General features: G+C 38.8%; 1 protein-coding gene and 1 long non-coding RNA gene across 6 annotated transcripts in view; one reads left to right on the top strand and one right to left on the bottom strand.

The window, feature by feature from the left end:
• LOC133542828 (uncharacterized) overlaps nt 1-4925 on the bottom strand; it is a 58883-nt gene extending 53958 nt beyond the window's left edge. The window contains exon 1 of the long non-coding RNA XR_009804221.1: nt 4848-4925. This is a non-coding gene — a long non-coding RNA (uncharacterized LOC133542828). The remainder of the gene's footprint in view (nt 1-4847) is intronic.
• The window catches only part of LOC133542827 (ephrin type-A receptor 6-like), a 223251-nt gene extending 206647 nt beyond the window's left edge, over nt 1-16604 (top strand). The window contains exons 14-21 of one of the 5 annotated variants that reach the window (XM_061887019.1): nt 4380-4565; nt 4725-4786; nt 4871-4954; nt 6719-6934; nt 7025-7174; nt 7247-7440; nt 9448-9597; nt 16014-16604. In XM_061887019.1, coding sequence (XP_061743003.1) covers nt 4380-4565; nt 4725-4786; nt 4871-4954; nt 6719-6934; nt 7025-7174; nt 7247-7440; nt 9448-9597; nt 16014-16128 — 1157 coding nt within the window. In that variant the 3' untranslated portion in view covers nt 16129-16604. Of the gene's footprint in view, nt 1-4379; nt 4566-4724; nt 4787-4870; nt 4955-6718; nt 7175-7246; nt 7441-9447; nt 9598-16013 lie in introns of all 5 variants that reach the window. The other 4 variants (XM_061887017.1, XM_061887022.1, XM_061887021.1 and 1 more) reach the window with 4 other exon arrangements.
• Nucleotides 16605-18407: the final 1803 nt, after the last annotated feature.

The raw sequence follows: 18407 nt of genomic DNA, 5'->3' as shown, positions 1-18407 counted from the left end.
AACTTGACACACACATCAGGTCTGGCAAAAATTGCCATCTGATGAAAAAAACCTAACCTCAAAACTCAAAATTGCGCTCTACCGCCCCCCTAGGAATACAACACGGACAAACTGCTCCTAGGAAGAAAACACAGACAAAACTGCTTGTAACTTCCAGTAGGAATGTCAGAGAGACATGAAACAAAAAACACTATGTAGGTCTCACTTAGACCTACATTTTTAATAATTAACATACTTTAGCAAAAATCAACAGGAAGTTTGATATTTTCTCTTCAATACAACAACTGCATTACTTTCACAATGCATTAGATTCTCAAAATAGTGGCACCAAGGCGTCTTCTAACGCTTATCCAGCCGTGGGTCTCGGGGGCAGCAGCCAAAGGCGGACCCGACCAACGCTGCTTGCAGCTTTCATTTCGAATGTTATTTCATAATTTGACATTTTATTACATATTTTCGACTGTTAATTCATAATTTGACTTTTTAATTACATACCGTATTTCCTTCAATTGCCGCCAAGGCACTAATTATTTTAAAACCTCTTCTCATTCCGGCGTTTAACAAAGGCATGCGGTAAATTTAGGTCTGCGCTTATAAATTTGAGTGTGATGTAAGGATACCATCATGAAAAGCACATTTAATAAAAGAAACGTTATTATGGTCTTACCTTTACTTATAAATGAAGTCCATGCGCAGCTCCTTCTGATCAAAAGCATCGATAACTTGTTTATAGAAGTCTTCCTTATCTTTCTTCAGTTTTAAAAGTCTCTCTGTCTCCATGGAGATCTTCCTTTATTACCTCCTGCTTCGAATGAAAGTCCAGTTTAGAAAACTGTTTTATTTTAGATATGTAATCCTCCATGTTAAAAGTGCAAGCGAGAGGAAAAAATAAACGATCGCTGCTTGTTGTCACTTCTTCTGCAGCCGAGTAGTCGCAAGAAGGATCACTAGCGCCCTCTACCACCAGGAGGCGGGAGTCATTTAATGACTCATATTTGACACACGCAGCTACGGTATATTAATAAAACATAGCTGCTTACTGTTCTTTTTAGCATATTCAATAGCTTGGACCTTAAATCCTACTGAATAGCTCTTAATCTTCTTCCATTTATGCGATTTCAAATGATTGAAATCAGCCTCCTCCATTTTGAAAATGATGACAGGTGAAGTGTCACTCGTGACGTGACGAGTTTGACCCGGCGGAAATTCTAGGCATATGCTAATAAAAATAATATTTTGCGAAACGAGTCCGACCCGGCAGTAATTCTAGGCAGGTGCATACTATATACCCGGCGGCAATTCAAGGAAATACGGTAATTTAGACTTCTTATTTCATAATTTTAAATACTTTATCTCATAAATTTCGATGTTTAATTTCATAACTTGAATTTTTATTGCATAATTTTGACTTTCATTTTTCAAAATTTGAACTTTTATGTCATGATTCATCATTTTAACTTTTTTTTAAATCTCATAATTATGACTTTTATTTCATAATTTTGACTTTATTTCATAATTTAAACTTTTTGTATTTTGACTTTTATCTTATAATCATGACTTTTTGGTTAATTATTTCAAATGTTATCTCATAATTAGGACTTTCTCATTTCATAATTTAATTTTTTTATCTCATAATTTTGACTTTTCATCTCCTAAATCTGATTTTTATTTCATAGTTCTGACTTTTTATCTCATAATTTTAGCTCTGTATCTCATATTTCAATCAATCAATCATCAATCAATTTTTATTTATATAGCCCTAAATCACGTGTCTGAAAGGACTATTTAGTACTTGTTCTTACATCATTTTGACTTTTGAACTCAAATTTCGACTTTGGTTGATCTCATAACTTTGACTTTTTTGTCAGAATTTGGAGTTTCTCATAATTTGGGGGGGAAATCAACAGTCAGCAGTAATATACCACCAATAACAAATTATTTCTATTATTATTTATTATGTGTATTATGTTATGTATAATTTTTACATTATTTTATCATTTCAACTATTTATATTTTAACTTTTTATCTTATATTCATGACTTTTTAGTTAGTACATTTGACATTTTTATCTCATAAATTCAACTTTTTATCTCATAATTATGATTTTCTCATTTTATAGTTTAGATTTTTTATATCATAATTTTAACTTCTCATCTTCTAATTCATATTTTTATTTCATAGTTTTGATTTTTATCTCATAATTTTGACTTTTATTACATAATTTCAACCTTATTTTATCATTTCAACTTTTTATAGTTTTACTTTTTCTCTCACAATCATGACTTTTTAGTTAATAATTTCATTTTTAGCTCATACTTATGACTTATCTCATAATTTTCACTTTTTAGCTCATCATTTCTACTCTTTATTGTATAATTTTGACTTTTAAACTCAAACTTCGACTGTTTAGTATCTCATTTAAACTGTTTTTTTCAGAACTTTGACTTTCTCATCATTTTGAAAAAAAAAAATCAACAGTCATCAGTAGTATGCCACAAATAATAAATTATTATTATTATTATTTATTATTATGTGTATATCTGTGTTGTGTATAATTTTGACTTTATTTCATAATGTCAATGTTTTATATTTTAACTTTTTATCTCATAATAATTGTTTTGTAGTTAATAATTTTGACATTTTTATCTAATAAAATTTGGACTTTCTCATAATTTTGAAAAATAATCAACAGTCATCAATAGTATACCACAAATAACAAATTATTATTATTATTTGTTATTTGTATTGTTACTTTATGTATAACTTTAGAAATACTTTAGTTTTCATGGAATAAAAACTGCAAGAAATGTATACTGAATATTTATGTGTGTATACTGTATGTGTACTTATGTATACTGTAAATTTACATGTGTGTACTGTGTGTGTACATGTGTGTACTGTATGTGTATACTGTATGTGTACTTATGTATACTGTAAATGTACATGTGTATACTGTATGTGTATACTGTATGTGTACTTATGTATACTGTATGTGTACTTATGTATACTGTACATTTACATGTGTATACTGTATGAGTACTTATGTATACTGTAAATTTATATGTGTATACTGTATGAGTACATGTGTGTACTGTATGTGTACTTATGTATACGTACATTTACATGTGTATACTGTATGTGTACATGTGTGTACTGTATGTGTATACTGTGTGTGTACATGTGTGTACTGTATGTGTACTTATGTATACTGTAAATTTACATGTGTATACTGTATGAGTACATGTGTGTACTGTATGTGTACTTATGTATACGTAAATTTACATGTGTATACTGTATGTGTACATGTGTGTACTCTATGTGTATACTGTGTGTACTGTATGTGTACTTATGTATACTGTAAATTTACATGTGTATACTGTATGAGTACATGTGTGTACTGTATGTGTACTTATGTATACGTAAATTTACATGTGTATACTGTATGTGTACATGTGTGTACTCTATGTGTATACTGTGTGTGTACATGTGTGTACTTTATGTGTACTTATGTATACTGTAAATTTGCATGTGTATACTGTAAATTGACATGTGTATACTGTATGTGTACATGTGTGTACTGTATGTGTGTACTGTATGTGTACTTATGTATACTGTAAATTTGCATGTGTATACTGTATGTGTACATGTGTGTACTGCATGTGTATACTGTATGTGTACTTATGTATACTGTAAATTTGCATGTGTATACTGTATGTGTACATGTGTGTACTGTATGTGTATACTGTGTGTGTACATGTGTGTACTGTATGTATACTTATGTATACTGTAAATTTACATGTGTATACTGTATGTGTACATGTGTGTACTGTATGTGTATACTGTGTGTGTACATGTGTGTACTGTATGTGTACTTATGTATACTGTAAATTTGCATGTGTATACTGTATGTGTACATGTGTGTACTGCATGTGTATACTGTATGTGTACTTATGTATACTGTAAATTTGCATGTGTATACTGTATGTGTACATGTGTGTACTGTATGTGTATACTGTGTGTGTACATGTGTGTACTGTATGTATACTTATGTATACTGTAAATTTACATGTGTATACTGTATGAGTACATGTGTGTACTGTATGTGTACTTATGTATACGTAAATTTACATGTGTATACTGTATGTGTACATGTGTGTACTGTATGTGTATACTGTGTGTGTACATGTGTGTACTGTATGTGTACTTATGTATACTGTAAATTTGCATGTGTATACTGTATGTGTACATGTGTATACTGTATGTGTATACTGTGTGTGTACATGTGTGTACTGTATGTGTACTTATGTATACTGTTTGTTGACATGTATACTGCGTGTGTGTACATGTGTGTACATGTGTGTACGTGTGTGTACATGCAGGTGAATTTGGCGAGGTGTGTAGCGGCCGTCTACGCACGCCCTCCAGGTTGGACATGGCGGTGGCCATAAAGACGCTGAAGGGAGGATACATGGAGCAGCAGAGGAGAGACTTTTTACGTGAAGCATCCATCATGGGACAATTTAACAGCACCAACATCATCAGGCTGGAAGGAGTGGTCACCAAGAGTAAGATGCTGTCTGTCTGTCTGTCTGTGTGTGTGTGTGTGTGTGTGTGTGTGTGTGTGTGTGTGTGTGTGTGTGTGTGTGTGTGTGTGTGTGTGTGTGTGTGTGTGTGTGTGTGTGTGTGTGTGTGTGCTGCCTTCACTGACTGAGGTGTCTCCCCAGGCAGGCCAGTGATGATCGTAGTGGAGTACATGGCGAACGGAGCGCTGGATTCTTTCCTCCGGGTTTGAACACATCACGACATCATCATCATCATCATCATCATCATCATCATCATTATCATACCTTCTTGTCCACTTTTGTTGCAGCCGTTCTCCTTTTTGTCAACTTTAAAGCTGATAATAATGGAAGTCTGTTTTCTACACCAAAAAACAAACGAAAAAAAAACCACAGTTAAGTCAAATATGATCTAAAAAGTCATGATTATGAGATAAAAAGTCGAAATTCTGAGACAAAAATTCACCATTATCATTTCAAATGTTTATCTTTCTATCTCATGTTTAAGACTTGTTTGTCTTTCATAAATATGACTTTAAATATTAGATACAAAGTCACAAACTTGACTTTTTATCTCATCATTTTCACTTTCTGAAATTCGATTATGTATCTCATAAATGACTTTCTTATTATATAATTTGGACTTTTTATCATAATCATGACTTTTATCTGATAATTACCACTTTCTATCTCATAATTACGCCTTTTTATTTCATGATTGACTTTCTTAACTCATGATTTTGACTTTTTATCTCATAATTACAACTTTTTATCTCAGAATCATGACATTCTTAACTCATAATTTTGACTTTTTATTTCATAATTAAGACGTTTGATCTCATAATTATTACTTTGTTCACTCATAATTTTAAATTTGTATCTCTATAATGATGACTAATTTTTTCGACTTTCTTATCTCATAATTATGCCTTTTTATCTCATAATTACAATTTTTTATCTTGGAATCATGACATTCTTAACTCATAATTTTGACTTTTTTATCTCATAATTACAACTTTTTATCTCAGAATCATGACTTTCTTCACTCATAATTTTAAATTTGTATCTCTATAATGATGACTATCTAATAATTTCGACTTTCTTATCTCATAATTATGCATTTTTATCTCATAATTACAACTTTTTATATCGGAATCATGACATTCTTAACTCATAATTTTGACTTTTTATCTCATAATTACAACTTTTTATCTCAGAATCATGACTTTCTTCACTCATAATTTTAAATTTGTATCTCTATAGTGATGACTAGGAATTTCGACTTTCTTATCTCATAATTTGGACTACTGTTCTCATAATATTGACCATTTATTCATAATTTTTACTTTTTTTTTTAATCTCATAATTGTAAATTTTTATGTTATAATTGAATTACCATAGGGATATTTTTTTATTAGCGATACATAGGAAGTCAAAATTATTATATATATATATGTACTATAGAGTGTGTATATATATATATACTGTATATATATAATATAAATACACTGTATATATCTTTGAATATTACTTAAATGTATAAATAATCAAATTTTACTAAATAAAACATATAAAATAAAATAAATAATTCAAATAAATACACGTGTCATTAATTACTTTAATGTGAAGTGATATTTGTTCAATATTTTCAATTTTCACATATTAAAACAGATTAAAAAAATTGTAAAAAAATGAATTGCTGTATTGATTAAATATTTTGAGTTTGAAATATTCCACATTTAATTCAATATTTGAATGATTATTGACTTATTTATTGTATTAACCAGTGTGGCAATGTGATGCATTTATTTATTTAACTCACCCATCAAAGTCCGTTAGTAAAAATATATATTTTACAGCAGTGGTCCCCAACTTTTTTGTAGCTGCGGACCGGTCAACGCTTGATTTGTCCCGCGGCCTGGCGGGAGGGGGGGGGGGTTTATTTATTTATTTATTTTTGTCATGAAAAAGGGAGTTTTTTTGGGTTGGTGCACTAATTGTGAAGTGTATCTTGTGTTTCTTATGTTGATTTAATAAAAATAATAATAATAATAATAAAAAATTCTTCTGCGCCCAGGTACCAATGGGTGGTTGGGGACCACTGTTATACAGTACTTGTCCTACTTCCTGTGCAACATTGAAATGTCCCCCCCTTGCAGACGCGTGACGGGCAGTTCACGGTGCTGCAGCTGGTGGGCATGATGCGCGGCGTGGCGGCGGGCATGGCCTACCTCTCCGAGATGGGCTACGTTCACAGAGACCTGGCGGCCCGCAACATCTTGGTGGACCAAAACCTGGTGTGCAAGGTGTCGGACTTCGGCATGTCCCGGGTCATGGGCGAGGACGCGGAGGCGGCCTACACGGCGACAGTGAATGTGGGTTTTCATGGGCGCCGCCCGCACCACGGACGCCCCTCCCCCAGTTCTGCATCCTTAAAGATGATTCAGTTTTACTCTGACCGCCAGGGGGGGAAGATCCCCATACGCTGGACGGCACCCGAGGCCATCGCCTACGGGAAGTTCTCCTCGGCCAGCGACGTGTGGAGTTACGGCATCGTCATGTGGGAAGTCACCTCGTACGGCGAGAGGCCTTATTGGGAGATGTCCAATCAAGACGTAAGTTATGCTAATCAGACGGACGCCGCCCACACGCCCACGCCTTCTCTTCTTTTCCCCCATGGCTCCCAGGTGGTTCTATCTATGGAGGAAGGGTACCGGTTACCTGCACCCATGGGCTGCCCCGTCACTCTGCACCAGCTCATGTTGCACTGCTGGCAGAAGGAGCCAGGCCAGCGGCCGCCGTTCAACAACGTGCTTTGTTTCCTGGACAAACTCATCATCAACCCCAGCGGTCTGCTCACCCTGGTCAACGACACCAACAGGTCGGTAATGTTTTCCCAGCCCCCTCCTGCTCCATCACTGACCGTATCAGTGTGGTCCGTTTCAGCATAGCTTCACAAAATCTCTAAGCACGCTGCAAAAAGTGAAATCTAAGTAGTGAAGTGAATTATATTTATATAGCGCTTTTCTCTAGTGACTCAAAGCGCTTTACATAGTGAAACCCAATATCTAAGTTACATTTAAAGCAGTGTGGGTGGCACTGGGAGCAGGTGGGTAAAGTGTCTTGCCCAAGGACACAACGGCAGTGACTATTATTATTATTTTAATTCACAGAGGACACAGGGTGGTTGCTTTTGTATATAATAAAAACAAAAAAAAATGTTTCATAATTGTACAAAGAAATTTTGCATAGGGTTCCAATTTAGCCAGCTAGCTTTGACTTTTTTTTTTTTTTTAAGGGGGTGTCAAACTTAATTATTTTTAGGGCACACAAATAAATACATTCAAAAGTGTAAAACATACATATGTATACACAAATATATATATATATTCTTTTTTTTATATATATATATATATAATGTATATATAATTTGGACTTCCTATGTATTATATGAATTGATTAACGTGAACCCCGACTTAAACAAGTTGAAAAACTTATTGGGGTGTTACCATTTAGTGGTCAATTGTACGGAATATGTACTGTACTGTGCAATCTAATAATAAAAGTTTCAATCAATCAATCGCTAATAAAAAAAAAGTATCCCTATGGTAATTAGATTATGAGATGAAAATGTACAATTATGAGATTAAAAAAAAAGTCTAAATATTACTTAAATGTAGAAATAATCTAATTTAATTACATAAAACATGGGCTTCACGGTGGCAGAGGGGTTAGTGCGTCTGCCTCACAATACGAAGGTCCTGCAGTCCTGGGTTCAAATCCAGGCTCGGGATCTTTCTGTGTGGAGTTTGCATGTTCTCCCCGTGAATGCGTGGGTTCCCTCCGGGTACTCCGGCTTCCTCCCACCTCCAAAGACATGCACCTGGGGATAGGTTGATTGGCAACACTAAATGGTCCCTAGTGTGTGAATGTGAGTGTGAATGTTGTCTGTCTATCTGTGTTGGCCCTGCGATGAGGTGGCGACTTGTCCAGGGTGTACCCCGCCTTCCGCCCGATTGTAGCTGAGATAGGCGCCAGCGCCCCCCGCGTCCCCGAAAGGGAATAAGCGGTAGAAAATGGATGGATGGATACATAAAACATTTAAAATGTAAATAAATAAATACAATAAATAAACGTGTTTGGTCGGCGGGGTCTCAACATAAAATTCTGCTTAGTCCAAAAAAAAAAATTGTGTAAAAAAAACAAAACAAAAAAAATTCTAAGTTTGTGTCATCTTAATTATTTTATCTCATAATTTTAATTATTTTACATCGTAATTCCCGAAAGGGAATAAGCGGTAGAAAAAATGGAATACATCGTAATGTCAATTATGTTATATCATAATTTTGATGTTTAATCACATAATTTTTATTTCATAATATCGACTTTCTATATTTCTGACTTTTAACTCCTATTTATAACTTTTAGCTCATAATTTCAACTTTTTTTCATCATTCCAACTATTTATATTTGGCTCCACATAATTTATAAAAAAAAAATTATTCACACAGGGTGGTTCTTTTTTTATATAATAAAAATATATGACAAAAAAGTGTAAAGAAAAAACAAAAAACTTAAAGTGAGGGGTTTCAAAATAAAATACAGATTATTGATTGTTTAGCCTGAAGATGTCTACAATATCACTTTGTAATACTCCAAAAGTGGTCCGAGTGAGGAAAAGAACGACAAATAACTGCCTCGTCATCCTTAATGTGGACTTTAAAATGTCTTCCCAGCATGGAAGCAAAACGTAAAGCGCCTTGAGAAATGTGTTAGGTGTGTTTCTGCAGCGTGAATTTGATGAGCTTATTAAATATGTCCAGCATCACGGGTGGTCCTCCACAGCATATGAAATATTCATGCCCTCTAATCCTTCTGCTTGTCTTAGTTTCTCCGAGTCTCCAGACGACTTGCCCGACTACCCGCTCTTCATCTCCATCGGAGACTGGCTGGACTCCATCAAGATGAGCCAATACAAGAACAACTTCATTGCTGCAGGATACACCACGCTGGATGCCATAGCAACCATGAGCATAGAGTGAGTGAGCGCTCCCCACTTCTAGACCCTGGCGCTCCTCAGTCCCTCTAGGACAGGGGTCACCAACCTTTTTGAAACCAAGAGCTATTCTTGGGTACTGATTAATGCCAAGGGCTACCAGTTTGATACACACTTAAATAAATTGCCAGAAATAGCCAATTTGCTCAATTTACCTTAAATAAATAAATCTATATATATACACATAAAAAATGGTCCCTAGTGTGTGAATGTGAGTGTGAATGTTGGCCCTGCGATAAGGTGGCGACTTGTCCAGGGTGTACCCCGCTTTCCGCCCGATTGTAGATGAGATAAGCGCCAGCGCGACCCCAAAAAAAAGGGAATAAGCAGTAGAAAATGGATGGATGGGTCCCTAGTGTGTGAATGTGAGTGTGAATGTTGTCCGTCAATCTGTGTTGGCCCTGTGATGAGGTGGCGACTTGTCCAGGGTGTACCCTGCCTCCCGCCCGATTGTAGCTGAGATAGGCGCCAGCGCCCCCCGCGACCCCGAAAGGAAATAAGCGGTAGAAAATGGATGGAAATTGGTATTTCTGTCTTTCATTCCGTTGTACATGGGCTTCACGGTGGCAGAGGGGTTAGTGCGTCTGCCTCACAATACGAAGCTCCTGCAGTCCTGGGTTCAAATCCAGGGATCTTTCTGTGTGGAGTTTGCATGTTCTCCCCGTGAATGCGTGGGTTCCCTCCGGGTACTCCGGCTTCCTCCCACTTCCAAAGACATGCACCTGGGGATAGGTTGATTGGCAACACTAAAATTGGCCCTAGTGTGTGAATGTTGTCTGTCTATCTGTGTTGGCCCTGCGATGAGGTGGCGACTTGTCCAGGGTGTACCCCGCCTTCAGCCCGATTGTAGCTGAGATAGGCGCCAGCGCCCCCCGCGACCCCACAAGGGAATAAGCGGTAGAAAATGGATGGATTCCGTTGTACATTTTTTTTCCTTTTATGGAAGGTTTTTAGTACAGAATAAATAATGAAAAAAACACTTAACTGAACGGTTTAAAAGAGGAGAAAACAGGAAAAAAATGAAAATTAAATTTTGAAATATAGTTTATCTTCAATTTCGACTCTTTAAAATTCTAAATTCAACCGAAAAAAAGGAGAGAAAAACGAGCTAATTAAATTTTTTTTAAAGAAATTTAAAAAATTATTTATGGAACATCATTATCAATTTTTCCTGATTAAGATTAATTTTAGAATTTTGATGACATGTTTTAAATAGGTTAAAATCCAATCTGCACTTTGTTAAAATATATAACAAATTGGACCAAGCTATATTTCTAACAAAGACAAATCATTATTCCTTCTAGATTTTCCAGAACAAACATTTTAAAAGAAATTCAAAATACTTTGAAATAAGATTTATTCGAAAGATTTTGCCAGAATAATTTTTTTCAATTTTAATCATAATAAGTTTGAAGAAATATTTCACAAATATTCTTTGTCAAAAAAACAGAAGCTAAAATGAAGAATTAAATTAAATGTATTTATTATTATTTGCAATAAAAAAAAAAAATGTACTTGAACATTGATTTAAATTGTCAGGAAAGAAGAGGAAGGAGTTTAAAAGATAAAAAGGTATATCTGGCCTAAAATCATTTTTAATGTTGTATATTTTCTCTAAAATTGTCTTTCCTAAAGTTATATGAATCAAAAGTAAAAAAATAAATGATTTTTTTTCAAACAAGTGAAGACCAAGTCTTTAAAATATTTTCTTGTATTTTCAAAATCTTTTTGAGTTTTGTCTCTCTTAGAATTAAAAATGTCCAGCAAAGCGAGACCAGCTTGCTAGTAAATAAATACAATTTAAAAAATAGAGGCAGCTCACTGGTAAGTGCTGCTATTTGAGCTATTTTTAGAACAGGCCAGCGGGCGACCTGGTGCCCGTGTTGGTGACCCCTGGTCTAGGACTTTGTTGGTGAATGTCTGACTTCACGGCAGCTTTTTCAGAAAGTTGCCGACAAAATTTGCAATGTTTTTCCAAAACATTTACCGTATTTTTCGGACTATAAATTGCAGTTTTTTTCATAGTTTGGCCGGGGGTGCGACTTATACTCCGGAGCGACTTATGTGTGAAATTATTAACACATTACCGTAAAATATCAAATACCGTATTTCCTTGAATTGCCGCCGGGTATGTAATACGCGCCTGCCTAAAATTTCCACCGGGTCAAACTCGTCACGTCACGAGTGACACTTCACCTGTCATCATTTTCAAAATGGAGGAGGCTGATTTCAATCATTTGAAATCGCATAAAGGGAAGAAGATTAAGAGCTATTCAGTAGGATTTAAGGTCCAAGCTATTGAATATGCTAAAAAAACAGTAAGCAGCTATGTTTTATTAATATACCGTAGCTGCGTGTGTCAAATATGAGTCATTAAATGACTCCCGCCTCCTGGTGGTAGAGGGCGCTAGTGATCCTTCTTGCGACTACTCGGCTGCAGAAGAAGTGACAACAAGCAGCAAGAGTTTATTTTTTCCTCTCGCTTGCACTTTTAACATGGAGGATTACATATCTAAAATAAAACAGTTTTCTAAACTGGACTTTCAATCAAAGCAGGAGGTAATAAAGGAAGATCTCCATCGAGACAGAGAGACTTTTAAAACTGAAGAAAGATAAAGAAGACTTCTATAAACAAGTTATCGATGCTTTTGATCAGAAGGAGCTGCGCATGGACTTCATTTATAAGTAAAGGTAAGACCATAATAACGTTTTTTTTATTAAATGTGCTTTTCATGATGATATCCTTACATCACACTCAAATTTAAAAGCACAGGCCTACATTTACCGCATGCCTTTGGTAAACGCCGGAGTGAGAAGAGGTTTTAAATGAATTAGCGCCCCAGGGGCAATTCAAGGAAATACGGTAATATTATTTATGTCATTCGCGGAAGAGACGAAGAAAACGTCAGAAATCGTCACACACACATCAACCAATAAGAATTCGGCGGGGGAGGGTCATGGCAAAAGTGCATTGTGGGTCATGGAATGCTAACTGCTATATGCTAAATGCTACTGCCGTAGCTATTAAAATGGATCATTTCAACGTTGGCGGTAACTTATAAAAAGTGAGAAGGGCTGAACAAAAATGGCGCTGAAAAGGAAATCATGTAGTGTAGATTCCAAGATGGATGTAGTGAAATATGCAGCAGAAAAGGACAAGAGAAAGCGGCGCATACCTCTGGAGTTGGCAGAGTTGTTTAGAAGCAACATCGAGGATTTATGGATTAGGAGTGAGAGATAGTTTGGTAAAGGTATAGCATGTTCTATATGTTATAGTTATTTGAATGACTCTTACCATAATATGTTAGGTTAACACAGCAGTTGCTTATTTATGCCTCATATAACCTACACTTATTCAGCCTGTTCTTCACTATTCTTTATTTATTTTAAATTGCCTTTCAAATGTCTATTCTTGGTGTTGAGTTTTATCAAATACATTTCCCTCCAAAATGCGACTTATACTCCAGTACGACGTATATATGTTTTTTTCCTTCTTTATTATGCATTTTCGGCAGGTTCGACGTATACTCCGGAGCGATTTATAATCCGAAAAATGCGGTAATCAACTTGCGATTTTATAAATGAATGTATTTTCCGGACTACAGAGCGCACCGGTGCATCAAATTATAGAAGAAAGAACATTTTTTCTTTATATAAGCCGCACCACACAATAAGTGGCATATATATACGTTGTGAAATGAGTTATTTACGCAGAAAGATGTTTATTTACATACCTTAATTGTTTCCCAAAGGCGTCTGTGACGCGGCAGTAAAACGGCTGCTCAAACAAAACAGAAGTCGTCGTCACGTACCCACGAGCTGCGCAAGCTGGCTGTCCAATCAGCTGAACAGACTCAATAACTCCTTGGTGACGTTTTGGTGAATTTACTGAGGCATTGGTGACACTGAAAAGACCCAAAAAGAATGCCGTTGTAAGTTGTACGTCATCAAAATCATCTTGTTTCAACGTTATATGAGTTTTGTAGAAAAATGGTCAGGAAATGACCAAACTTGAATGATTAAACGTCGTCAAAAAGCACGTTGTTTCAACGTTGTGTTTGAGTTGCTCAACGTCAGGACCTAATTTAATAAGTTCTCAACGTTGTTTCAACGCATACTTGCCAACCTTGAGACCTCCGATTTCGGGAGGTGGAGGGTGGGGTGGGGTGGAGGCGTGATTGGTGGCGTAGTTAAGAAAGGAGGAGTATATAGCTAGAATTCACCAAGTCAAGTATTTCATATATATATAAGAAATACTTGACTTTCAGTGAATTCTAGCTATATATATATATATATATATATATATATATATATATATATATATATATATATATATATATATATAGGCTTCACGGTGGCAGAGGGGTTAGTGCGTCTGCCTCACAATACGAAGGTCCTGCAGTCCTGGGTTCAAATCCAGGCTCGGGATCTTTCTGTGTGGAGTTTGCATGTTCTCCCCGTGAATGCGTGGGTTCCCTCCGGGTACTCCGGCTTCCTCCCACTTCCAAAGACATGCACCTGGGGATAGGCCCCTCCCACCTCCAAAGACATGGACCTGGGGATAGGCCCCTCCCACCTCCAAAGACATACACCTGGGGATAGGTTGATTGGCAACACTAAATGGTCCCTAGTGTGTGAATGTGAGTGTGAATGTTGTCTGTCTATCTGTGTTGGCCCTGCGATGAGGTGGCGACTTGTCCAGGGTGTACCCCGCCTTTCGCCCGATTGTAGCTGAGATAGGCGCCAGCGCCCCCCGCGACCCCGAAAGGGAATAAGCGGTAGAAAATGGATGGATGGATGGATGGATATATATATATATATATCTATATATATATATATATCAAGGAGCTTCACGGTGGCAGAGGGGTTAGTGCGTCTGCCTCACAATACGAAGTTCCTGCAGTCCTGGGTTCAAATCCAGGCTCGGGATCTTTCTGTGTGGAGTTTGCATGTTCTCCCCGTGAATGCGTGGGTTCCCTCCGGGTACTCCGGCTTCCTCCCACTTCCAAAGACATGCACCTGGGGATAGGCCCCTCCCACTTCCAAAGACATGCACCTGGGGATAGGTTGATTGGCAACACTAAATGGTCCCTAGTGTGTGAATGTGAGTGTGAATGTTGTCTGTCTATCTGTGTTGACCCTGCGATGAGGTGGCGACTTGTCCAGGGTGTACCCTGCCTTCCGCCCAATTGTAGCTGAGATAGGCGCCAGCGCCCCCCGCGACCTCGAAAGGGAATAAGCGGTAGAAAATGGATGGATGGATATATATCAAGAGAAATACTTGAATTTCAGTGTTCATTTATTTACACATATACACACACATAACACTCATCTAGTCATTGTTGAGTTAAGGGTTGAATTGTCCATTCTTGTTCTATTCTCTGTCACTATTTTTAACCATAATGAACACCCTCTCTGATGATGCATTGCTGTGTGGCACGCACAAAAGTGCTTTCATCAAATGCACTAGTGAAGTGAAGTGAAGTGAATTATATTTATATAGCGCTTTTCTCAAGTGACTCAAAGCGCTTTTACATAGTGACACCCAATATCTGAGTTACATTTAAACCAGTGTGGGTGGCACTGGGAGCAGGTGGGTAAAGTGTCTTGCCCAAGGACACAACGGCAGTAACTAGGATGGCACAAGCGGGAATTGAACCTGCAACCCTCAGGTTGCTGGCACGGCCACTCTACCAACCGAGCTGGAATCTTCCATCTCTCCCTAGCATGGCCCAAAACCGGTCAATCTTTGCTTCCTGAGAAAGACCTTCACTGCACTTTCTAAAAGCTGTAGATGTTATTGTCACATATGCATGTACAGTGGACGGCAGTATCGTCCTGTTTAAGAGTGTCACGACATTGCTGTTTATGGCAGACGAACTGCTTTACGGTAGACGAAAACATGACTGCTGTTGTTGTGTGTTGTTACCGCGCTGGGAGGACGTTAATGAAACTGCCTAACAATAAACCCACAGAAGAAACCAAGAACTCGCCCTCATTCTACAGTTTTAACATCATTGGGCAGACACGCTGTTTATATTGTGGGCAAGCGGACGTGAAAACAGGCTGTGGACACGTCACTCAGGTCCGCATGGAGCTGGAGGGGGCGTGGCCTCCAGCTCCGCCTGAATTTCAGGAGATTTTCGGGATAAAAATTGTCCTGGGAGGTTTTCGGGAGAGGCGCTGAAAATCCGGCAGGGTTGGCAAGTATGTTTCAACGTCTTGTGCCTGCTGGGCAGATGGTGGTGAGTGAATTACAAGGTGGTGAGGGAAAGCATTACCATGAATTGTTTCTTAAGAGAAAATGTTCATTGTCGCCGAACCTTTAGGAAGTAAATCCTCCCAAATACTGTTGCTGTTTTTCGAACAATTCCACTCAAACTGCTTTTCTCCCTCAGCGACATCCGGCGAATCGGGATCTGCCTGATCGGCCACCAGAGGAGGATCATAAGCAGCATCCAATCCCTGCGCCTGCAGTTCCACCACATCCAACAGAGCGGCTTTCAAGTGTAACGGACCGCGTGTGGACGCCACTCCGCTGGCGAGCAGCCGCCAGACCGCCGGGGTCAGGGGGCGTCACACGACCAGAGCCGTCCGCCGTCTGGTCCCTCATCATCTTATCGCTCTTTGGACAGCCGCCAACCTCAGCCGGGTCTCGTTAGCTCAGCAAACATTAGGACAGCTTTGAGTTGAGTGTGTGGGTTGTAGTGGCGGTCAGTGAAGAACTCGGCTCTCTCCCAGCGACAATCCCACGGTTGAATCCGATACCTCAACACCAGAGCAACGTGTGGTGTTTTCATAGCAAATTTAACCATGGTTTATTGAGTTATGTCATGACAAAAATGGTAAATACGATCCTATTAATGAACTGAAGACCACTGAATGTCAAAAGATTTTATAGATCCACATCCATGGTATTAAAGTGTGTCTTGTACTGGAAGTCATGTAAAAGGTGTATGTCTCTTCCTTAATAAACGACTCTATTTTAACTCCCTTTTAATGACTCCCCACACACACACACACACACACACACACACACACACACACGTGTGTCCCAGTGGCGTGCAGTGAGGGGAGGCAGTGCCTCACCTGTGATCATGAAAGGAAATAAAATATATAATGATAGAATAATTGTAATTGTTAGTTTTTAATTTTCATTTAGCTTCACCAATTTTCGCAATCCCTCGTAAACTTTTCTGTCTGCCGTGCGGCTAGAGCGCGTTCTTGTCTGGTGTGTTGAACGGCAGGGGAAAAAGTCTGAGGGGAGGCAAACAGTTCTCGTGCCTCACGCTAGGGGCGCTCATGATCAGAGACATACGGTGGCTTAAGCGAGTAAAGTGCCGCGGCGAGTAACATGTTTTGTGTGTTGGTTGAGCCATCAAAACAGCAGAGAAAAAAAGTCCACGGTGAGGCAAACAGTTTTCGTGCCTCACGCTAGGGGCGCTCATGATCAGAGACATACGGTGGCGTAAGCGAGTCAAGTGCCGCGGCGAGTAACATGTTTAGTGTGTTGGTTGAGCCATCAAAACGGCAGAGAAAAAAAGTCCAAGGTGAGGCAAACAGTTCTCGTGCCTCACGCTAGGGAAGCTCATGATCAGAGCCATACGGTAGCGTAAGTGAGTCAAATGCCGCGGCGAGTAACATGTTTTGTGTGTTGGTTGAACCATCAAAACGGCAGAGAAAAAAAGTCCAAGGTGAGGCAAACAGTTCTCGTGCCTCACGCTAGGGGCGCTCATGATCAGAGACATATGGTGGCGTAAGCGAGTCAAGTGCCGCAGCGAGTAACATATGTTGTGTGTTGGTTGAGCCCTCAAAACAGAAGAGAAAAAAAGTCCAAGGTGAGGCAAACAGTTCTCGTGCCTCATGCTAGGGGCGCTCATGATCAGAGACATACAGTAGCGTAAGCGAGTCAAGTGCCGCGGCGAGTAACATGTTTTGTGTGTTGGTTGAGCCATCAAAACAGCAGAGAAAAAAAGTCCAAGGTGAGGCAAACAGTTCTCGTGCCTCACGCTAGGGGCGCTCATGATCAGAGACATACGGTGGCGTAAGCGAGTCAAGTGCCGCAGCGAGTAACATATGTTGTGTGTTGGTTGAGCCATCAAAACAGAAGAGAAAAGAAGTCTGAGGTGAGGCCAACAGTTCTCGCGCCTCACGATAGGGGCGCTCATGATCAGAGACATACAGTAGCGTAAGCGAGTCAAGTGCCGCGGCGAGTAACATGTTTTGTTTGTTGGTTGAGCCATCAAAACGGCAGAGAAAAAAAGTCCAAGGTGAGGCCAACAGTTCTCAGACCTCACGCTAGGGGCGCTCATGATCAGAGACATATGGTGGCGTAAGCGAGTCAAGTGCCGCAGCGAGTAACATGTTTTGTGTGTTGGTTGAGCCATCAAAACGGCAGAGAAAAAAAGTCCAAGAAGAGGCAAACAGTTCTCGTGCCTCACGATAGGGGCGTTCATGATCAGAGACATACGGTGGCGTAAGCGAGTCAAGTGCCGCGGCGAGTAACATGTTTTGTGTGTTGGTTGAGCCATCAAAACGGCAGAGAAAAAGGGTCTGAGGTGAGGCAAACAGTTCTCGTGCCTCACGCTAGGGGCGCTCATGATCAGAGTCATACGGTGGCGTAAGCGAGTCAAGTGCCGCGGTGAGTAACATGTTTAGTGTGTTGGTTGAGCTATCAAAATATGGCAGAGAAAAAAGTGCGAGGTGAGGCAAACAGTTCTCGTGCCTCGCGATAGGGGCGCTCACGATCAGAGACATAAGGTGGCGTGAGCGAGGCAAGTGCCGCGGCGAGT

Source organism: Nerophis ophidion, linkage group LG25, assembly GCF_033978795.1.
Source record: "Nerophis ophidion isolate RoL-2023_Sa linkage group LG25, RoL_Noph_v1.0, whole genome shotgun sequence".
In the NCBI taxonomy this organism is placed as follows: Eukaryota; Metazoa; Chordata; class Actinopteri; order Syngnathiformes; family Syngnathidae; genus Nerophis; species Nerophis ophidion.
This window is presented reverse-complemented; position numbering and strand designations above follow the sequence as displayed.